Below are 20,655 nucleotides of genomic sequence, written 5' to 3' on the forward strand. Positions count from 1 at the left end.
GAATATTCACTATTTGTATATGCAAATACCATCACCAAATTATTAACCAATTAAGTAATTATCTTGGGGATTTTGTAAAAATCTATGAACAGTGTTGAACTAAAAGGACTCTTTGAGTTAAAGGATTTGAAATACACGTGTTTGGAAATCAATGAGAAATTATCATTGATTTTCAGATGGCCTTCTTGGTCTATTTTTCAAAGACCCCAAAACTCATTTAGAATTCCCAGAGCTGCAATATAATTAAATATCTATTAGACTAAGCCAATATGTTAATAATCTCCTATAATTATTCACAATACACTTTCTGTTTTTATCCATCTGTTCCTTATTATCATCCTAAGAGATGGTTATCACACCCATTTCATAGTGGAAGAATTACAGAAACACCTCATCTTTAAAACAGGGATAATATTAAGTATTAGATGAGATAACATGAGAATGTTCCACCCAGAGCTTGGCCCATAGCCCCAAACAGCAAATGATAGCTTCCTGAACTCACCCAGAACACAAATAGCTCACACTTCTTACCCAACTACCAAGAAGTCAAAACTGTATAATGACCAGAAGTTTGGGCACTTTAGGTCAAGAGAGAGGTGATTCTACTAGAACCAGTATCCAACCCCTCCTTATCACCTTTGAGGCTCTTATAAGGGGCCCTCGGGCACTCAAAATGCAGAGGATTTGGCTCCTCGCCCAGCAATGGGCTCAAGAGATGCTCAGTAGATGTCTCCAGAGTGCATGAGTCCCATCTAGACAGGTCTGGACAGGTAGGACTAAGTCTTGCCCTTACTACTCACCACCCCGCCCCCCTGCCCCAGAAGCCATTCCATATATAAAGCTAACATTTTTGGCTCCCTTTGAGATGTCACTGCAGTCCCTGGAGGCACAATATGATAACCTCTTCTGTGATTTTTCAATTATAAAGTCAAATGTGAAAACTGAACAAAACCTTAGAAGTCAGATACAAGCTCCACTTTACAGACAAAGAACTGAGGCCTGGACAACTTGGGTAGCTTTTGCAAGTCAAAGATAATACCAGCAGCAAAACCCAGTAGGAATCCTGACTCCTAGTACAGTGCTCTTCTTCAGGTACAGGCAAGCACATCACTACCCTGTGTGCAGAAACATCACTATGGGTGGGAAAGGCCAGGAGACACTCATCAGGCAGGAAGGCCATGAGGATACAACTGGAAACGACTTCAGTCTCATACGGTTCAACCCCTTCATTTATAGTGGAGGATCAAAAGGAATTGTCCAGCACAGGAGCTGAGCCCAGTCCTCCACCAGCCTGCAGGATCTCCTGGGTCAGGGGTTGTGTCTCCTCCACCAGACTAGGGACTCCTCCTCAAGTTAGGGCCCAGTCACTGCAGAGAAAGAGATAAACAAGGCAGGGTGCGCTCTGGAAAAGCTCAGAGTCTGACACGGAGCCCCATTCCTTGCTCCCACCCCCAACCTCACAAAGTAGAGAGGGAGGTTGGTGTGGGGTCATGCAGGGCCTGGGAATTCCGTGGGCTGTCCACAGCCATGACAGTTCCTTGTCCTCTCCAAGTCCCAAAGGGACATTTGTCTGGGTGGAGGAAACTCCCACCAGCTGCAGAAAACACCCCACTGGGGCCTCGGGCACAGAGCCAGAGTGCAGATCCTGGATCTAGTCTCAGAATCAAGACCCCCCACCTTGGGTGACCTCCTCCTCACTTCCCTTCTTGGCTGTAAGGGTGGGGGTTGGGTGTGTGTGCTAGTGCCAACTCACTGGACCGGGGCTGGACTTGTGGAAAACTGGGCTTGTGGGCAAACTTCAGCCTGGAGGGGCTTGTGCTCTCCGGAGAGGTACAAGTGAGGTTCCACCTGTCTGCCAGTTACTAGGTGCCAGGAATCAGCCATTTGGGGAGGGAACTGTGATCCTTTGTTTGAACCTGGCAGGAGGCAGCAGTTACCCTTCCCAAAGACAAGGCTACTGCAGGTGAGGAGGGGCAGTTGGGCCGGGGCCTGGAGTCAAGTGGACAGGCTTCAATCCATCCTACATCTTCAATCATAACCAAGGAAAGTCCCATTCCATCTCTAGGCCTCCCTTTCCTCATCCATGAAATGGGAACAGAGACATTCTCCCTGTCCTTGAGGCCACCAGCAACGTCAGAGTCAGGCCTGGGCACTGCAGAGCCCACTTTCCTTTAAGAGGGGGACTGTCATGCCTATAGCCAACATCTAGCCCCAGGGAAGGAGAAAAGCTGACAAAGGGCCTGGTATGGTATCCATGGGGACTCTGGCCCACCCCTTCTATCTCCTCCTCCTCTTCCTGTCAGGTCTCTGGGGCAGAGAGTCTTGGCTATTTCTGGCTGCTGCCTCCAGGCTTCAGGCTTCCCAGGCTCACACAAGTGGTCCCCACACCCCAGCCCTACTTTGATGGGATGAACTGGCTAAGAGTTCCCTGGCAAGAAAGGCACACTCGTGTTGGATCTACAGATTGATACGTGAGGATCTATGCATGCGTGTGTCTTGGGGGGAGGGAAGCTCCCCAGCTCCCCTCCCAACTACAGCTTTATCACTATGAGCCACTGAGCCACTCCATCTTCCTGAAGACCTGCAGCTGAAAATACATCAGATGTATCAGGGGAAGATACATCCTACACAGGGCTGGGCCTCAGTTAACCCACTTGTAGCACAAAGTAGCAGAGAAGTTAACCACTAAGCTCCCTTTGGCTGACATTTTAGAACCCAGAGTCTTAGCTGGTAACCCAGGAAAGTTCCAGGTAAGATGGATAGCAGGAGGCCTGGGGCTCTCTGCTACCAGCTACGCAACCCTGGGCAATTCCCTTTCTGAGGTTTCCCTGGTGGCTCAGGTGGTAAAGAATCTGCCTGCAATGCAGGAGACCCGAGTTGGATCCCTGGGTCAGGAAGATCCCTTTCAGAAGGAAATGGCAACCCACTCCAGTATTCTTGCCTGGAGAATTCCATGAACAGAGGAGTTTGATGGGCTATAGTCCAGGCTGTTGTTGCAAAGGGTCGGACACCACTCAGCAACTAACACTTTCACTTTCACACTATAAATGAAGGGGTTGAATCATAGGAGACCGAAATTCCTTCCAACTGTGACCTCCTGGCACAAAGTGACTGCCCAGCATTTGTAGCACAGAGAGGACAGAGAGTACAGCGGTTAGGGGTGTAGGCTCTGGGGTCACACTGGGTGCACTCCAGTCCTAGCTGTGCTGCTCTCTGGCCACGTCACCTAGGCCAGGTGAGCAAACCTCTTGGTGACTCTATCTCCTCATCTATGAGTTTAATAATATTTGACTCATGCATGCTATAAGCAATAAATGGATAACATCTATCAACTGAGGGAAAATAACAGTATCTACTCATCAGATTGTTGTAAGGATTATAGAAGTTAAAGTACTCACAAAAAGGCCTGCAGTGCAGTTTAAGGCTTCACTTAAACAGGAGAAGCCTGTCCCCTTCCCATCCACAGACATAGAGTCCCCTAAGCAGTGCCACTTTTTTTTCCCCAAGATCTGAGCTATACAGCAATGGATGAGTAGGGAGTACCCAGTAGGGAATAGACATCAGCTTCCCATTCCCATCCCCAGAGACTACTTCCACACTCAAGGGACTTACTGAACGTTCACCCGTTACCCATCCATTTTACAGAGTAGGAAATCAAGGCTCAAAAAGAGACTGGACTAGCTGGATTCAGGGGCAGAGGCCCAAGGCAAAGGAGAATCTGCCCTGGACCCCAGCCTGGTCCTGGACAGACTCTACCTCTGTCTGTCTGTCTGGTGCCCAAATACCCCTGCCCCACCAACCAAGCCGTGGGCCAGGTATTAACCTCGTCCTGGCACTTTCCCAGCTGAATGACCTTGAAAAGCCATATAAATTCTCTGACCTTCATTCTGAACACTTTAGATATTGTCCAAATACCATGCAATAGTTGTTAATTATTGGCCCCATTTTGAGGAAGCAGAGGGTCAGAGTTAGGGTATCTGCACTAGGGGTTACAGCTGATTTAGTGCAGGTTAAATGGGATATCTTTGTAAACTGTCCTCACGGTGCCCTAAGGCCCGTAGGTGCACACTATATGGTCACTATTATTATTATTATTTATCACACGGAAGTGAGTGACCCGGCAGGTGTCCAGATGCCCTCCGGGCCCTCGGCCATCCAGCCCGCTGGCCACCACATCACATGAGCCCTACTATCTTTAGCCAGGGAGATATTTATATCCCCCGGGGGAAGTTTCTGTCGCTGCGGGGGAGCCCCACTGTGGGTGGCCGCTGCGTCCAGGCCCCCGGAGGTGGCCTCTGCCCCTCGAGCCCGCCATGCCGCAGGGCCCAGAGACCCTGGTGCAGGTGTGGGTGGGCAGCCAACTCTTCCAGGCAGACCGGGCCCTGCTAGTGGAGCACTGCGGCTTCTTCCGCGGCCTCTTTCGCTCGGGCATGCGGGAGGCGCGCGCTGCAGAGGTGCACCTGGGCGCGCTGAGCCCGGACGGCTTCCACACCACGCTGCGGGTGCTGCGCGGAGAGCGTCCAGCGCTGGCGGCTGCCGACGAGCTGCTGCAGGCCGTGGAGTGCGCCGCCTTCCTGCAGGCGCCGGCGCTGGCGCGCTTCCTAGAGCACAGCCTCACGTCGGAGAACTGCGCGCTGCTGTGCGACGCGGCCGCAGCCTTCGGCCTGCACGACGTCTTCCACAGCGCCGCGCTCTTCATCCGCGACGGCGCCCGCGAGCTGGCGGCCGAGCTGGCGCTGCCCGAGGCCCGCACCTACGTGGCGGAGCTGCGGCCCAGCAGCTACGTGGCCGTGAGCACACATGCGCCGGCGCCCGGCTTCCTGGAGGACCCTTCGCGCACCATGTGCTACCTGGATGAGGAGGAGGACACCTGGCGCACGCTGGCCGCGCTGCCCCTGGAGGCCAGCACGCTCCTGGCCGGCGTGGCCACTCTGGGCAACAAGCTCTACATTGTGGGCGGTGTGCGGGGCCCCAACAAGGAGGTGGTGGACCTGGGCTTCTGCTACGACCCCGACAGCGGAACGTGGCGCGAGTTCCCCAGCCCCCACCAGCCGCGCTACGACACGGCGCTGGCCGGCTTCGAGGGCCACCTCTACGCCATCGGGGGGGAGTTCCAGAGGACAGCTATGAGCTCAGTGGAGCGCTACGACCCGGCCTCGGGCTGCTGGAGCTTCATGGCCGACTTGCCGCAGCCAGCTGCCGGCGTACCCTGCGCACACGCCCGCGGCCGCCTCTTCGTGTGTCTGTGGCAGCCGGCAGACACGACGGCCGTAGTGGAGTACGCTCTGCGGGCTGATGAGTGGCTTCCCGTGGCCGAGCTGCGGCGCCCGCAGAGCTATGGCCACTGCATGGTGGCCCACCGCGACAGCCTCTACGTGGTGCGTAACGGACCTAAGGATGACTTCCTGCACTGCGCCATCGACTGCCTCAACCTAGCCACGGGCCAGTGGACAGCGCTGCCCGGCCAGTTCGTCAACAGCAAAGGCGCACTCTTCACTGCCGTGGTGCGCGGCGACACCGTCTATACAGTCAACCGCGTGTTCACCCTGCTCTATGCCATCGAGGGCGGCTCCTGGCGGCTGCTTAGGGAGAAGGCCGGCTTCCCACGGCCCGGTTCCTTGCAGACCTTTCTCCTGAGGCTGCCTCCTGGTGCCCAGGGGCCTGTGGCCTCGACAACACCAGAACTGTGATCCTTAGGCTGGACTTCCGGACTAGATGCCCAGAGTCTTCTGTGAGCTATGGCTGAGTCTATGAGAGTGACCTTAGGAGCTGCCGGGAACTTCAGGCCCTGGTTGAGATGTCCAGGGTCTTATGACTTCTGGTTGTGTGAAGGTATCCAAGAATCTCAGGAAGCATCGACTCGGGATCTCAACCCTCAAATTACTTGGGCTCTCTTGAGAGCTGGTGGGTCACAATGTCAGTGGAAGGGATGGGGGATAGGATTTCAATAATCCAGGCTTGTGTGTGAAAGGGCCAGTAATTGAGGACTGGCTGGGAGTGGGTTAAGTGATGTTAATGAAACTGCCAGTCAAGTAAGAATTAGGCACCTACTGTGTACTCAGCGCGGCACTGGGCCTAATGTGATTGTAGTTACCAGACAGGGTTTCAAAAGCTTAGAGTCTAGCCCAGAACAACAAAGGGTTTACATGCACTTGTCTTGATCCACAGAGGGCTGAAGGCAACTTAGAAAAACAAATAACAAGAAACAAACCCTGCAATATAATCAAAGTACTGAAGCAATCAGGACAAAGGGAAAATAGGGAGAGGGAAAGTATGTTATTCCAGGCAGGAGGGTAGTAAATAAACTGTATAAAGACGGACAGGATAATTAGCTGCTGAAGGGGGAGATTCAGAAGAGGAGAGACAGGGAAAGCTGGGCAGATGGGAAGAGTCTGTGAGCCCTGCCTGTGAGGCAGAGCAGCTGTAGATGGAGGCCTCTGGGGAGGCTTCGAGGCTGGCCTGGCCTGTGGAGAGAGAAACTGAGCTGCACCTGGCGTGAGACCTGTGAGGGAGAACGGGATTCCCCGCACCGTTTAATGGGATGTGGGCCCACAGGAGAGAACCCAGTCGGAGGTCTCTTACCCACTGCCTTTTCTGTCATCACCCCAGGGGCAGTGGACTGTTAATTTTCATGACTTCAGGTTACTCAAAGTATGAGCCCAATTTAGAGCAGGTCTGATGGCGGCTCTGCTGGTAAAGAATCCGCCTGCCAAAGCAGAAGACATGGGTTCAATCCCTGGGTCAGGAAGATTCCCTGGAGAAGGAAATGGCAACCCACTTCAGTATTCTTGCTTGGGAAATCCCATGGACAGAGGAGCCTGGTGAGCTACAGTCCATAGGGTTGCAAAAGAGTCAGATAGGACTTAGTAAATAAACAAACAGCCTCCATTGCTGCCATTCACTGAACCTGGAATGCCTTTCTGTCTCTCTGTTGCCTCTGTACCTACCTCCTCTGTGCAGGGTTGGCTGTTCCCAACCTTGACTGCCTGCATTGCTCATTGGACCCCTGGCTGACATCATTGTCTGTGTGTGTATGTGCACATTCGTGCAGCTGTGCACATATGCAGATAGCAAGAACAGAGATCTTATGGTGCTGTCAGCTGAGCTGGGGCACTTTCCTACCTGCAGAATCAAATGATGAGGTCCTACAAATGAACATATCTATGAAACAGAAGCAGGCTCACAGACATAGAGAACAGGCTTGGGGTTGCCAAGGAGGAGGAGGGTTTGGGAGGGAAGGATTGAAAGTCTGGGTTTAGTAGATACAAACTGTTACATACAAAATGGATAAGCAACAAGGTCATACTTATGTATAGCACAGAGAATTATATCCAATATCCTGTGATAAACCATAATGGAAAAGAATAAGAAAATATATATATATATATAGACATATATATATGAGTCATTTGCTGTACACCAGAAATTAACACCATATTGTAAATATTTCAATAAAAATTTTTTTAAAAAAGAAAAACACGAGGTCCTAAAAGACCCCAGGCTATATCAACCACTAGTTAGGGATCTGGTGCTGACCTCTGGTGTTAGGACTCTTATCTCTCCTTTAGCATACCCCTACGCTAGTCTCTGGTCAGATGCCCAGCTCATTCATCCAGCTGCTCCATGCCTCTGGGCAGACTTCTTTGAGTGGTCCTAAATGGTCTCCATCCTCCAAGATGCAAGGCCTGTGGGAAATCCTGGCCTTGTCACAAATGGCGAGTATGGCATCAGCCGGACACCTCCTGGGCATGGAACCTAGTGTCTGGGTTGCCCCTTGCTGCCTTTCCCCTGAACTATGTTCCAAACCCTGGAGAATGCGGACCTAGAAGCGTGGGACCTTTCAGGCCTGCATTAATCTAATCTGATGAGTCACAATAATAAATCCTGACTTTTATATCCTGTGAATGATGTGCAGAGTACTTTCTCATCTGTCTTCCCATTCTAGCCCTGCCTCAGCCTGAGAGTTGGATACCTTCTCCCACTGATGAGATATGTGAGGTTCAGTGACCAAGTGGCTGGCCCATGCCACAGAGCCCCTCACTTTTTTGTTCTATGAAAGTGTATTCACATGTCAAAGATGTATCTAACTCATTAATAAGGAAATCAAAAAATAGTAAGGCTGGTTCAGTGGCCCACTTGAGAGGCAAAAGTTCTGTATATTTTGTTGGAAAAGATACACCGAAATAAGTTTGCTAAGGTAGAGGTGAAGCTGGTTAATACCTTATAGGGAATAATACCATAAATTTTGTGGTTCTCTACTGGGCTAAATTCCTTTTCATATTCACATACATGCACATACATACTTGTATATGCAGCTACAAGTTAGCATATAACTCTACAAAGTCAGGACCCTAATCAATAGTAAATTGTTGGGACTTTTCCAGTGGCCCAGTGGTTAAGAATCTGCCTTGCAATGCTGGGGACACAGGTTTGATCCCTGGTCAGGGAACTAGGGTCCCACATGCTGCAGAGCAACTAAACTTGCACCGCAACAAAAAATCCCGTGTGACACAACTAAGACCTGATGCAGCCAAATAAGTTTTTAAAAACAGTAAATTGTAGAACAAAGGTACAGTCCCTTGCCAAGTCACTTCAGTCATGTCCGACTCTCTGCGACCCTATGGACCATACGTCGCCTACCAGGCTCCTCTGTCCTTGGGATGCTCTGGGCAAGAATACTGGAGTGGATTGCCATGCCCTCCTCCAGAGGATCTTCCCAACCCAAGGAGAATGAAATAACTCTGAGTGCTTCAACCCTGCCCCAGAACGACACTGCAAGGACACACAGTCCTCCTTTTGCCTATTTCCAAGTTATGGATAATTTTTCTTAAAGCGCAGAACACTCTCCTCCTTGCTCACTCCTCCTGATGGATGCTGAACACACTTCCGGTCTCCAGGCCCACCAGCTCCTCGGCTCTCTCAGCCCACAGATCTTCATCAGCTTCTGCAGCTGACCACATGAACCAGCCCGGCCTGCTGGCTCCAGGGTTCAGTTGTCCGTTGGTCCAGAGCAGCCCTTACTGAGATGCCTTTTGTGTGTAATAATAACACAGTATTCACAGAGAGTTTTCCCACAGTAGACTTATTTAAGCTTTGCAAGAATTTTAAGTGGTAGGCAGCTGGGCAACATCCGCACTCCCTTCTTAAAGATAAAGTTAGAAAAAAACAAACCAAACAAACCCAAACACCTAAAGGTCACAGTGACTAGAAGAGGCCTGAGTAGGAAGTAGCAGATCCTGGCTTTGAACCCAGGGCCATGTGCTGTTTTCTGTCGCTGCATCCCCAGCCCTGTTCCGGGGACATACTGGGATGGACAGAGTGGTTCTGCCAGTCTCAATTACACTCCCCTCCCTGTTACCCTTCTTGCTGCACCTCTTCTCTGGGGGTTCATCTGCCCCCCTGGACTCAGCCCTTTCTAACTCCTGAGATAAGAAAATTAACTGTCCTGGGTTCTCTTGCCTTAGGATCTACCTGGGAGGTGAATGGCCCCCTTCGAAAGGGTGTTAATTAATTAATTAACGAAAGAATGTTAATGACTGATGAAGACCCGGAGGCGGGCATCGACACATTGACAGATACTTCGGCAGTGTGGGGGTGGTTTTAATAATCCAGCCCACCTCCTCTTCTGGCTCCATCATTTCTTCCTACAGCCTGCCACCCTTGGCAAAGATGGTTACCACGTGTGGTATGCAGAAAGCAGAAGTCTGGGAGCAGATGGGGTAGGGGATCCTGAAAGAACTTTGGCTTTCACACAAAGTCACAAAGTCAGTAGAGTGGAAGGGCAAGGACCTGTGACCAGGATTTGGGATTCTCAACCTCTCATGCCCTGGCATCCAAACTGCATGTAGGTGCCTGGGGGAGCAGACAGGTGGAGGAAGGCAAGTTACAGAGATATTAGGAGTTACTGAGCCCAGAAGGCTGAGTTTGAAATCTCTCTGTGCCTGCCCAGAGGGACACTCTAAGAAGTTTTGTCCTTCAAGAGAGATCTACATACACACACACACACACACACACACACACACACACACACACAGAGCTTAATGCAGTAAGGTACATTTCCCTGAACCTCCATGAGAGTCCTGCAGTCCCATTCCCTGGAGCTCTCTCCTGTCTTTTGTAAACTTTCTCCTTGACCCTGACGGTGGATGCCCTGCACCCTAAGCGTTCCTCTCCCTGGGAATTTTTCTGGTTTGCTTACATAGCCTGCCTGACAGAGGCAGGAGGAAACACCAGCCCTTCCCACACTCCATCCAGGGCCTGCTTCCCTGCTGGCCACTCCAGCGTGCTCACATGGGCAGAGCTGTCCTGATGCTGCTGCTGCTGCTGCTAAGTCGCTTCAGTCGTGTCCGACTCTGTGCGACCCCATAGATGGCAGCCCACTAGGCTCCTCTGTCCCTGGGATTCTCCAGGCATGCTGTCCTGATGAGCAACAGCCATAAACTGTTGCTTCTCTGCTTAGACCCTTGGGTGTGTCTCATCTCTCTTGAGTGAAAGCCAAGTCCGTTCCTAATCCCCTGTCCCATTTCCTCCCGATTTCATCCTTCATCTACTGAAGCTGAGCTCCATGAGGACAGAGATTCGTGTCTGTTTGTTCACCGCTGTATCACCAGGACAGTGAACAGAACACAGTAAGGGCTTAATAAATATTGATATTGAATGAATGAATGGTGCTCAATGGATATCAAAAGAATAAATGAATCCATCACATGATCAATCAATCAAAAGGAAACCCCACAGAGAGAGGCTGTCAGATTTCAGAGGAGAGGGGTATCATTTCTGGCAGGGGGTAGCGTGGGCAGGTGACTAGGGGAGACCTTCATGATGAGGTGATGTGCTGTGGGGTGCACAGTACACCGTGGGAAGAGTGGGATCTGAAAACGGCAGCAGCCCAGAGGCTCGTGGAGGGGAGGTGACGGGAATTAAAGTGCTAATCATCCCGTGAAAAATTGCTCCTCTTGGCGGTGGAATACACACAGGGCTGGTCTGTTTATTTTCCTTTGGCCCCAAGCAGCTGGACCTCTTTTTCATCCTAATTGCTTTGTTTCAAGTTGCTGTCACTTCCCAGGAACAGTGGCAAGTTAACTGTGCTGGTGGGAGACACAGCTGCGGGCAGATAGGCTATGTCTGAGCAGGCTCATTATGGGCGTGGGATGCAGGACCCCCTTGGAGGGGTTCTCCTGGATCTCTTCCCAGCAATGTCCCTGCAAACTTCAAGATTCTGCCCCGGCTGGAATGGGGATTCTCTCTCTGGCATCTTAGCGATTAGCAAAAGGTAAAGAGGTCTTTCTGTCAGGTCGCAGGGTCTTAGAACAGAGATGAAAGGGAAGTTGGCAAAGGCAGGGCACATAGCTTGTGTGGAGACACACAGCAATGCAGTGGGCCACTCTGACCCACATCTCTAGAATCTTCTTCCCGTCACACCATGCTGCATCTCTTGCGTTGCCTGCCAGGACACCCATGAGGGAGGTCTCCAAAATGACCCATCCGGTCTGCCCTCCCTGATTCCAGACCTCCATCCTCACTTTTCCAGGAAATATAACCCTCTTGTGTCACATTATTTTAGCACTCTGCTTTATTATAGCAGATAGCTCTATAGCAGATAGAGACGAAGGGCTTGGTCTGTACTGGTGGTATCTGAGCACCTGGGCCCTTCACATTATACGCACACACACATGATTTTGACAACTCTAAGGGTGGCCTTATGACACTGGCCCACTATGCTTTTTCTCTCAAGTAACATATTTTCATTCTAACTGGGGCCTTCTGTGGGTAGTCCTAGCTCCATAGTCCTGATTAGCAGAGGAAACTTCAGGGGCTCAAAGAGGGAGTGAGCATTGGCCTGGAGTGGAGACAAGAGGCTGAGGCTCTGCAGAGGGCCAGCTCTGCCTGGAGCAGGCAGCTGGTTTCAAGGTCAAGGCCCAGCTCCGCTTTCTGACCACGGTAAAGTCCCTTAACCTTTCTGATATTAAGATGTCTCAACTCTAAACAGGGAGGATAATTCCTTCCCTGAAGGGTGCTTATGAGAGTGGAATGAGGACCTAGAAGCCAGCACAGGTTATGCTCACCATCCGTGTTCCTTTCTCCTCCCTCCCCTTCTCCACTGAGACCCCTTCTGTGAGGCAGGCCGGGGTGGGATGAACACAGTCCTGTGGCCCAGGCATGTGCCCCTCGGCGAGGAGGCTGCGTGGCAGCGTGGGTAAGCGTGGGTAAGCGTGGGTAGGCGTCGGCTGCAGCACCAGTGGACCTGGCTTCACATTCCAGCTCCGCTGCTGCCAGCTGTGTTATCGGTGCAAACTCCATCTGTCCATAAAATGTCGAGGATAACGAGGCTCATTGTACCCAGAGTTGTTGCGCAAGTAGATCCTGTGAAGCACCTGTATCTCTCCCCGGAGGGAGGGAGGTTGGAGTCTGGGTGCGAAGAGCCTTGAACGCCAGGCTGAGATTGTGGGTCTCATTCTGTAGGAAGAGGGAGCCACAGCAGGTGTTTGGGGTGATGAATACGGAAAATGGATGCCATGCTTCTCCAATTCCAAGAGCAAGCCCCTCAGCTGCCCCACCTGCCCTTCAGAGCCACTCTCCCCTCTCCTGTCTCTTGCCCTGGGAGGGTGCCCTTTGTGTTGTATTATTGGCTGCCTTGACTCTGACTCCAATGGGGACAGCAGCAGAAGGTGAGGGGCAGAGGGGAGCAGGAATCCGGGGACTTCATTGCCGGCTCCCTCCCTGCCCAGCTGCCTTGCACCTACTTCTTTCCTCCACTGACCAGAGTCACAGCTCCTGTCAGCTGGCCCGTCCCTTGCAGCCCTGTCAGTCTCGTGGCTGTGGTGGCCACCTCTCCCCTCTCCCTGCAAGCCTGGGAATGGCGAGAGCCCCACTGGCGCTAGCCCTGCACCAGCCCCATAGCAGTAACCTCTGTCCTTGGTAAACAGCCTCTTCACTCAAGTCTCCTCTAGTGACCTGATTTGACTTGCCATCTCTTTCCTGCCAAGATACATGCCCTGTCCCCTCTGGCACTCGTCTCTCTGGGCGTTGGTCATCAAGCGCCTTGGTTTGCAACAGCAAAGGATACAGGCTTACCTCGTGCTATTGTGCTTTGCTTTATCGTGCTTTGCCAATGTTGCATTTTTTTTTTTTTTTTTTTTTTTTTTTACAAATTGAAGGTCTGTGGCAACCCTGCACTGAGCAAGTGTTGCTGCCATTTTTATTTTTTTTAACTGAGTTTATTGACTTCTGTTTTGGCTGCAATGGGTCTTTGTTGCTGCGCCCAGGCTCTCTCTAGTTGCGGTGCATCGGCTTCTAGTTGCAGTGGCTCCTTCTGTTGCGGAGCACAGGCTCTAGGTGCACAGGCGTGAGTAGTCGCAGCACTCAGAATCAGGAGTTGCAGCTTGTAGGCTCTAGAGCAATGGCTCAGGAGCTGTGGTACGTGGGCTTAGAGGCATGTGGGACCAGGCCTGGACCAGGGATCGAGCCAGTGTCCCCTGCACTGCAAGGCAGATTCTCAACCACTGGACCACCAGGGAAGCCCTGGCACAATTTTTCCAACAAGCACTTGCTCACTTTGTCTGTTTGGTAATCTTGGAGTATTTCAAACATTTTCATTGTTACTTTATTTGTTATGGTGATCAGATGTTACTGTTGTAATTATTTGGGGGCTCCTTGAGCTGCACCCATAAAAGACGGTGAACTTAATAAATTGTTGAAATGATAAGAAAATATTTAGACTGTTATATAAACTTAGTTGGTAAAGCAATGGCAGGGTTTGAGAAGACTGACTCCAGTTTTGAAAGATCTTCTATTGTGGGTGAAATGCTGTCAAAGAGCTCTGCATACAGCAGGCAAATCATTCATAAAAGGAAGTCAACCAATGTGGCAAACTTCATTGTTGCATTATTTTAAGAAATTTTCCCAGCCTCCCTAACATTCAGCCACCACCGCCCTGATCAATCAGCAGCCATAAACATGAGGCAAGGCCCCTACCACCCCAGAAAAAAAGATTATGACTCGCCGAAGGCTTAGAAGATGGTTAGCATTTTTCAGCAACAAAATCTTTTAAAATTAAGGACGCTATACTTTTTTTTTTTTTTTTCAGTGATCCAACAGATGTTGGCAATTTGGTCTCTGGTTCCTCTGCCTTTTCTAAATTCAGCTTGAACATCTGGAAGTTTATGTCTCATGTACTGTTGAAGCCTGCCTTGGAGAATTTTGAGCACTCTTTACTAGCGTGTCAGATGAGTGCAATTGTGCAGTAGTTTGAACATTCTTTGGCATTACCTTTCTTTGGAATTGGGATGAAAACTGACCTTTTCCAGTCCTGTGGCCACTGCTGAGCTTCCCAAATTTGCTGGCATATTGAGCGCAGCACTTTCACAGCATCATCTTTTAGGATTTGAAAAAGCTCAAGTGGAATTCCATCACCTCCACTAGCTTTGCTCATAGTGATGCTTCCTAAGGCCCACTTGACTTCACATTTCAGAATGTCTGGCTCTAGGTGAGTGATCACACCATCATGATTATCTGGGTCGTGAAGATCTGTTTTGTATAGATCTTCTGCATAGTCTTGCCACCTCTTCTTAATATCTTCTGCTTCTGTTAGGTCCATACCATTTCTGTCATTTATTGTGCCCATCTTTGCCTGAAATGTTCCCTTGGTATCTCTAATTTTCTTGAAGAGATCTCTAGTCTTTCCTATTCTATTGTTTTCTTCTATTTCTTTGCATTGATCACTGAGGAAGGCTTTCTTATTTCTCCTTGCTATTCTTTGGAACTCTGCATTCAAATGGGTATATCTTTCCTTTTCTCCTTTGCCTTTACTTTTATTCTGCTTTATTTATTTATTTAAAATTCCTGCTTTATTGAATATACCAAAGCCTTTGACTGTATGGGTCACAACAAACTGTGGAAAATTCTTCAAGAGATGGGAATACCAGACCACCTGACCTGCCTCCTGAGAAATCTATATGCAGGTCAAGAAGCAACAGTTAGAACTGGACAGGGAACGACAGACTGGTTCCAAATAGGAAAAGAAGTACATCAAGGCTGTATATTGTCACCCTGCTTATTTAACTTATATGCAGAGTACATCATGCAAAATGCTGGGCTGGATAAAGCACAGCTGGAATCAAGATTGCCGAGAGAAATATTAATAACCTCAGATATGCAAATGACACAACCCTTATGGCAGAAAGTGAAGAAGAACTAAAGAGCCTCTTGATGAAAGTGAAAGAGAAGAGTGAAAAAGCTGTCTTAAAACTCAACATTCAAAAAACGAAGATCATGGCATCTGGTCTACCATTACTTCATGGCAAATAGATGAGAAACAATGGAAATAGTGAGAGACTTTATTTTTCTGGGCTCCAAAATCACTGTAGATGGTCAGTGTAGCCATGAAATTAAAAGACACTTGCTCCTTGGAAGGAAAGCTATGATCACCTAGACAGCATATTAAAAAGGAGAGACATTACTTTGCCAACAAAGGTCCATCTAGTCAAAGCTATGGTTCTTCCAATAGTCATGTATGAATGTGAGAGTTGGACTATAAAGAAAGCTGAGCACTGAAGAACTGATGCTTTTGAACTGTGGTGTTGGAAAAGATTCTTGAGAGTCCCTTGGACTGCAAGGAGATCCAACCAGTCCATTCTAAAGGAGATCAGTCCTGAATATTCATTGGAAGGACTGACGCTGAAGCTGAAACTCCAATACTTTGGCCACCTGATGCAAAGAACTGACTCACTAGAAAAGACCCTGATATTGGGAAAGATTGAAGGTGGGAGGAGAAGGGGACGACAGAGGATGAGATGGTTGGATGGCATCACTGACTCAACAGATATGAGTTTGAGTAAGCTCTGGGAGTTGGTGATGGACAGGGAGGCCTGGTGTGCTACAGTCCATGGGGTTGCAAAGGGTCAGACATGATTGAGAGACTGAACTGAACTGATACTGTTTTTAAGATATTACACTAATGCACACTTTATAGTGTATGTGTGCTTGCTTAGTCGCTCAATCATGTCCAACTCTGTGACCCTATCAATAGTAGCCCACCAGCCTCCTCTGTCTATGGGATTTTCCAGACAAGAATACTGGAGTGGGCTCATCACTATTATTCAACATAGTTTTGGAAGTCCTAGCTACAGCAATCAGAGAAGAAAAAGAAATAAAAGGAATCCAGATCAGAAAAGAAGAAGAAAAGCTCTCACTGTTTGCAGATGACATGATAATATGTATGCTGTTGCTACTGCTGCTAAGTTGCTTCAGTCGTGTCCGACTCTGTGCGACCCCATAGACAGAAGCCCACCAGGCTCCCCTGTCCCTGGGATTTTCCAGGCAAGAACACTGGAGTGGGGTGCCATTTCCTTCTCCAATGCATGAAAGTGAAAAGTGAAAGGGAAGTCGCTCAGTCGTGTCCAACTCTTAGCGACCCCATGGACTACAGCCTACCAGGCTCCTCCATCTATGGGATTTTCCAGGCAAGAGTACCGGAGTGGGGTGCCATTGCCTTCTCCGGATAATATGTATAGAAAACCCTAAAGATACCATCAGAAAATTACTAGAGCTAATCAGTGAATTTAGCAAAATTACATGATACAAAATCAATACACAGAAATCACTTGCATTCCTATATACTAACAATGAAAAATAAGGAAAGATAATTAAGGAATAAATCCCATTCACCACTGCAAAAAAAAGAATAAAATATATAGGAATAAGCCTACCTAAGGAGACAAAAGAAATATACAGAAAATTATAAGACACTGATGAAAGAACTCAAAGATGACATAAACAGATGGAGAGATATTACATGTTCCTGGGTAGGAAGAATCAATATTGTGAAAATGACTATACTTCCAAATGCAATCTACAGATTCAATGTGATCCCTATCAAATTACCAATGGCATTTTTCATAGAACTAGAACAAAAAATTTCACAATTCATATGGAAAAACAAAAGACCCTAAATAGCTAAAGGAGTCTTGAGAAAGAAGAATGGAGCTGAAGGAATCAACCTTCCTGACTTCAGATTATACTACAAAGCTACAGTCATCAAGACAGTATGGTACTGCACAAAAACAGAAATATAGACCAATGGAACAAGATAGAATGTCCACAGATAAACCCACACACCTATTCATATCTTATTTTTGACAAAGGAGGCAAGAATATACAATGGGGAAAAGACAGCTTCTTCAATAAGTGGTGTTGGGAAAACTGGACAGCTACATGTAAAAGAATGAAATTAGAACACTTCCTAACACTATACACAAAGATAAACTCAAAATGGATTAAAGACCTAAATGTAAGTCCAGAAACTATAAAAGTTCTAAGAGGAGAACATAGAATGCTCAATGACATAAATCAAAACAAGATCCTCTATGACCCACCTCCTAGAGTAATGGAAATAAAAACAAAAGTAAACAAGCGGGACCTAATTAAACTTAAAAGCTTTTGCACAGGAAAGAAAACCATAAACAAGATGAAAAGACAATCCTCAGAATGGGAGAAAATAATAGCAAATGAAACAACTGACAAAGGATTAATTTCCAAAACATACAAGCAGCTCATACAACTCAATGCCAGAAAAACAAACCACCCAATCAAAAAGTGGGAAAAATATCTAAACAGACATTTCTCCAAAGAAGACATACAGATGGCTAACAAACACAGGAAAAGATGCTCAACATTGCTCATTGTTAGAGAAATGCAAATCAAAACTACAATGAGATATCACCTCACACCATCAGAATGACCATCATCAAAGAATCTACAAATAGTAAATGCTAGAGAGGGTGTGGAGAAAAGGGAACACTCTTGCACTGTTGGTGGGAATGTAAATTGATACAGCCACTATGGAAGATGGTATGGAGATTCCTTTAAAAAAAGCTAGGAATAAAACCACCATATGACCCAGCAATCCCACTCCTAGGCATATACCCTGAGAAAACCAAAATTGAAAAAGACACATGTATCCCAATGTTCATTGCAGCACTATTTACAATAGCTAGAACACGGAAGCAACCTAGATGTCCATTGACAGATGAATGGATAGAGAAGTTGTGGTACCTGTGCACAATGGAATTTAACTCAGCCATAAAATGGAATGTCTTTGAGTCAGTTCTAATGAGGTGGATGAACCTAGAGCCTATTATACAGAGTGAAGTAAGTCAGAAAGAGAACGATAAATATCATATACTAAAGCATATATATGGAATCTAGAAATATGGTACTGAAGAAGTTATTTGCAGGGCAGCAATGGAGAAACAGACATGGAGAACGGACTTAGGCACACAGGAAGAGGGGAAGGGAGGGTGATATGTGTGGAGAGAGTAACATGGAAGCTTACACTACCATATGTAAAATAGATAGCCAATGGGAATTTGCTGTGTGTCTCAAGGAACTCAAACAGGGCTCTGTATCAACCTGGAGGGGTGGGATGGGGAGGGAGATGGGAGGGAGGTTCAAGAGAGAAGGAACATATGGCTGATACATGTTGAGGTTTGACAGAAAACAAAATTCTGTAAAGCAATTATCCTTCAATTTAGAAATAAATAAAATAAAGTAACTAATTAAAAAAAAAAAAAAGAATGCTAGAGTGGGTTGCCATGCCTTCCTCCAGGGGATCTTCCCGACCTAGGGATTGAACCTGTGGCTCCTGTGTTGCAGGGGATTTTTTACCATTAGCGCCACCCAGGAAGCCCTTTATAGAGTATAGAATAAACGTAAACATAACTTTTACACTGGGAACCAAAAAATTCATGTGACTCGCTTTAGTGTGATATTTGCTTTATTGTAGTGCCCTGGAACAGAACCTGCATTATCTCCAACATACGCCTGGACTGGAAAGTGCCCATCTCACTATCTTGGTCTGATTACACAGTGATGGGAACCAGAGAAACATCTTACCAGAATGGGTGGTGCCTCAGTGACCGGAAGCTAGGGACTTGCTTCCCAAACCACTTGAATTTGAGGGGAAAAAAGTGACCTTTAGAAGCTCTCAGTGGAGTGGCTGGGAATGAAAACAGAACCAAGAGCATGAGCTCCAGGGAGCACAGCTTTTGCCACCCCTTCCCAAGTGAGGGACCAGGCAAGTCTGCAACCCTGGCCTCTAGGTAGGGCCTAGCTCTCCACTGTCCTGGTCAGACCTGACTTTTACCAGGTTTAACCAAGGGGTCCAGAGGAGCGCTGGAGACCTTCATTCCAGGCCCGGCCCTGCCACCCATGTGCTGTGTGACGTTTGGGCCCAATGACCACCTCTCTGAGCCCCACTTTGCATCCGTCACTGAAGACATAGCCCCAGTCTGGAGCACATGTTTGCTGTATGGTCAGGTGAGGGGAGGAGTGTGCAGGCCCATGATGAGGGGAGCCTGGTGCTCCAGCTTCTAACTCAGACTTTCTGAATTCTAACTCAATTTTAACACTTTCTGACCAGGGGACCCTGGGCAGCTCTTAGCCTCTCTGAGCCTCAGGTGGTATGAGTCAATAAAGACTGTTGGGACGTGAGCAAAATAGTACACAGAAGGAGCCAAAGTCAGTACCAGGCCCACAGCAAGTGTCAGTAAACCCCAGAAAACTTTCCACCCTCAGGCGAGGGCAGGGGGTTATCTGGTCAGTAGCAGTCAGACTGGCTTCTGATGGAGAAGGCAATGACTACATGGTGTGGCTGGGAACCCTGAAAGCCTCTCCCACCAGTCCTCCCAGCTGGCCATTATCTCCAGAGTGTAACCCCTGGACCCTACAGCATCTTAGGGTCGTAGAGCTGGTGGGGTGGTAAGGCAGGCATATGAGTTCTCTCACCAGATGCTGAGGTGGTGTCATCCCTATGATCCTAGGGCCTCAGCCCCTGTACTGAAAGCTCTGCTCCCCTGGGGAGCTCAAAACATTTAGCTTCAGCAGCAGTGACCTACCTTGAACCCTGAGACAAGTATTGCTCAGCCATCTCCTTGGCCACCTGCCCCCACATCACCTGGCACTGGGGTAGACAGAAGAAAGCTCCTCATCACAGAGTCAGGGCTGGTCACCTCCTTGACCAGCAGCGCCCACCCCTCTCCTCAGAGCTCAGCGTGATCCACCACAGTGTGGTCACTTCTTCTGGCCTGCTCAGGGACACTGACCCTCTCTTGTTTCTATCCAGCCCTGCTGCCATCCAAAAGGGGCCATGCAGTCCCCTGGGAGCCCATCACAGGGGTCGTGAGCCAGCTTGAGCCTCTGTCCCTTCCATGGGACCCTCCTAGCAGCCACCGGGATGGCTTACTCACTCTGGTGCCAGCCACATGGTCCCTCCAGGCTCTGAGGGGCTGGGCACGAGGGAATGGGGGCTGGCTGCCTTTGTCCCCCGAGACCCCTGTGCTAAGAGTGTCATCCCAAGTACCCAGAGCTTCCCTAACACCTTCTGGTGAGGTGTTCATCTGGCAAATCGGTGACACTTCCTTGAAGCCAGCTGCATAGACCCTCCCTAGAGGGCTAATTTTCATCATTTCCCTCCTTCCCTTCCTTCCTCCTTCTTCATTCAGCACATACTTGGAGCACCTCCTCTAATCACAAGCTGTGTCAGGCATGGGGGCAGAGAGACAAAGCAGGTTCGGTCCATGCCCGCCCCCCTCCAGGGCTTCACAAGGCATGATGGGGGCACCTGTCCACAGTTACAAGACCGCAGGGCATGCCTGATGG

The 20,655-nt window shown here is 48.7% G+C and overlaps 1 protein-coding gene across 1 annotated transcript; it reads left to right on the forward strand.

Annotated features, from left to right (window-relative positions):
• Positions 1–4,273: 4,273 nt before the first annotated feature.
• Positions 4,274–7,899, forward strand: KBTBD13 (kelch repeat and BTB domain containing 13). Its single transcript, XM_070378495.1, has one exon. It carries the CDS (start codon positions 4,314–4,316, stop codon positions 5,688–5,690), a length of 1,377 nt encoding a protein of 458 aa, XP_070234596.1. The 5' UTR covers positions 4,274–4,313; the 3' UTR covers positions 5,691–7,899.
• The last annotated feature ends 12,756 nt before the right edge of the window (positions 7,900–20,655 follow it).

Source organism: Bos mutus, chromosome 10, assembly GCF_027580195.1.
Source record: "Bos mutus isolate GX-2022 chromosome 10, NWIPB_WYAK_1.1, whole genome shotgun sequence".
NCBI classification, from domain to species: Eukaryota; Metazoa; Chordata; class Mammalia; order Artiodactyla; family Bovidae; genus Bos; species Bos mutus.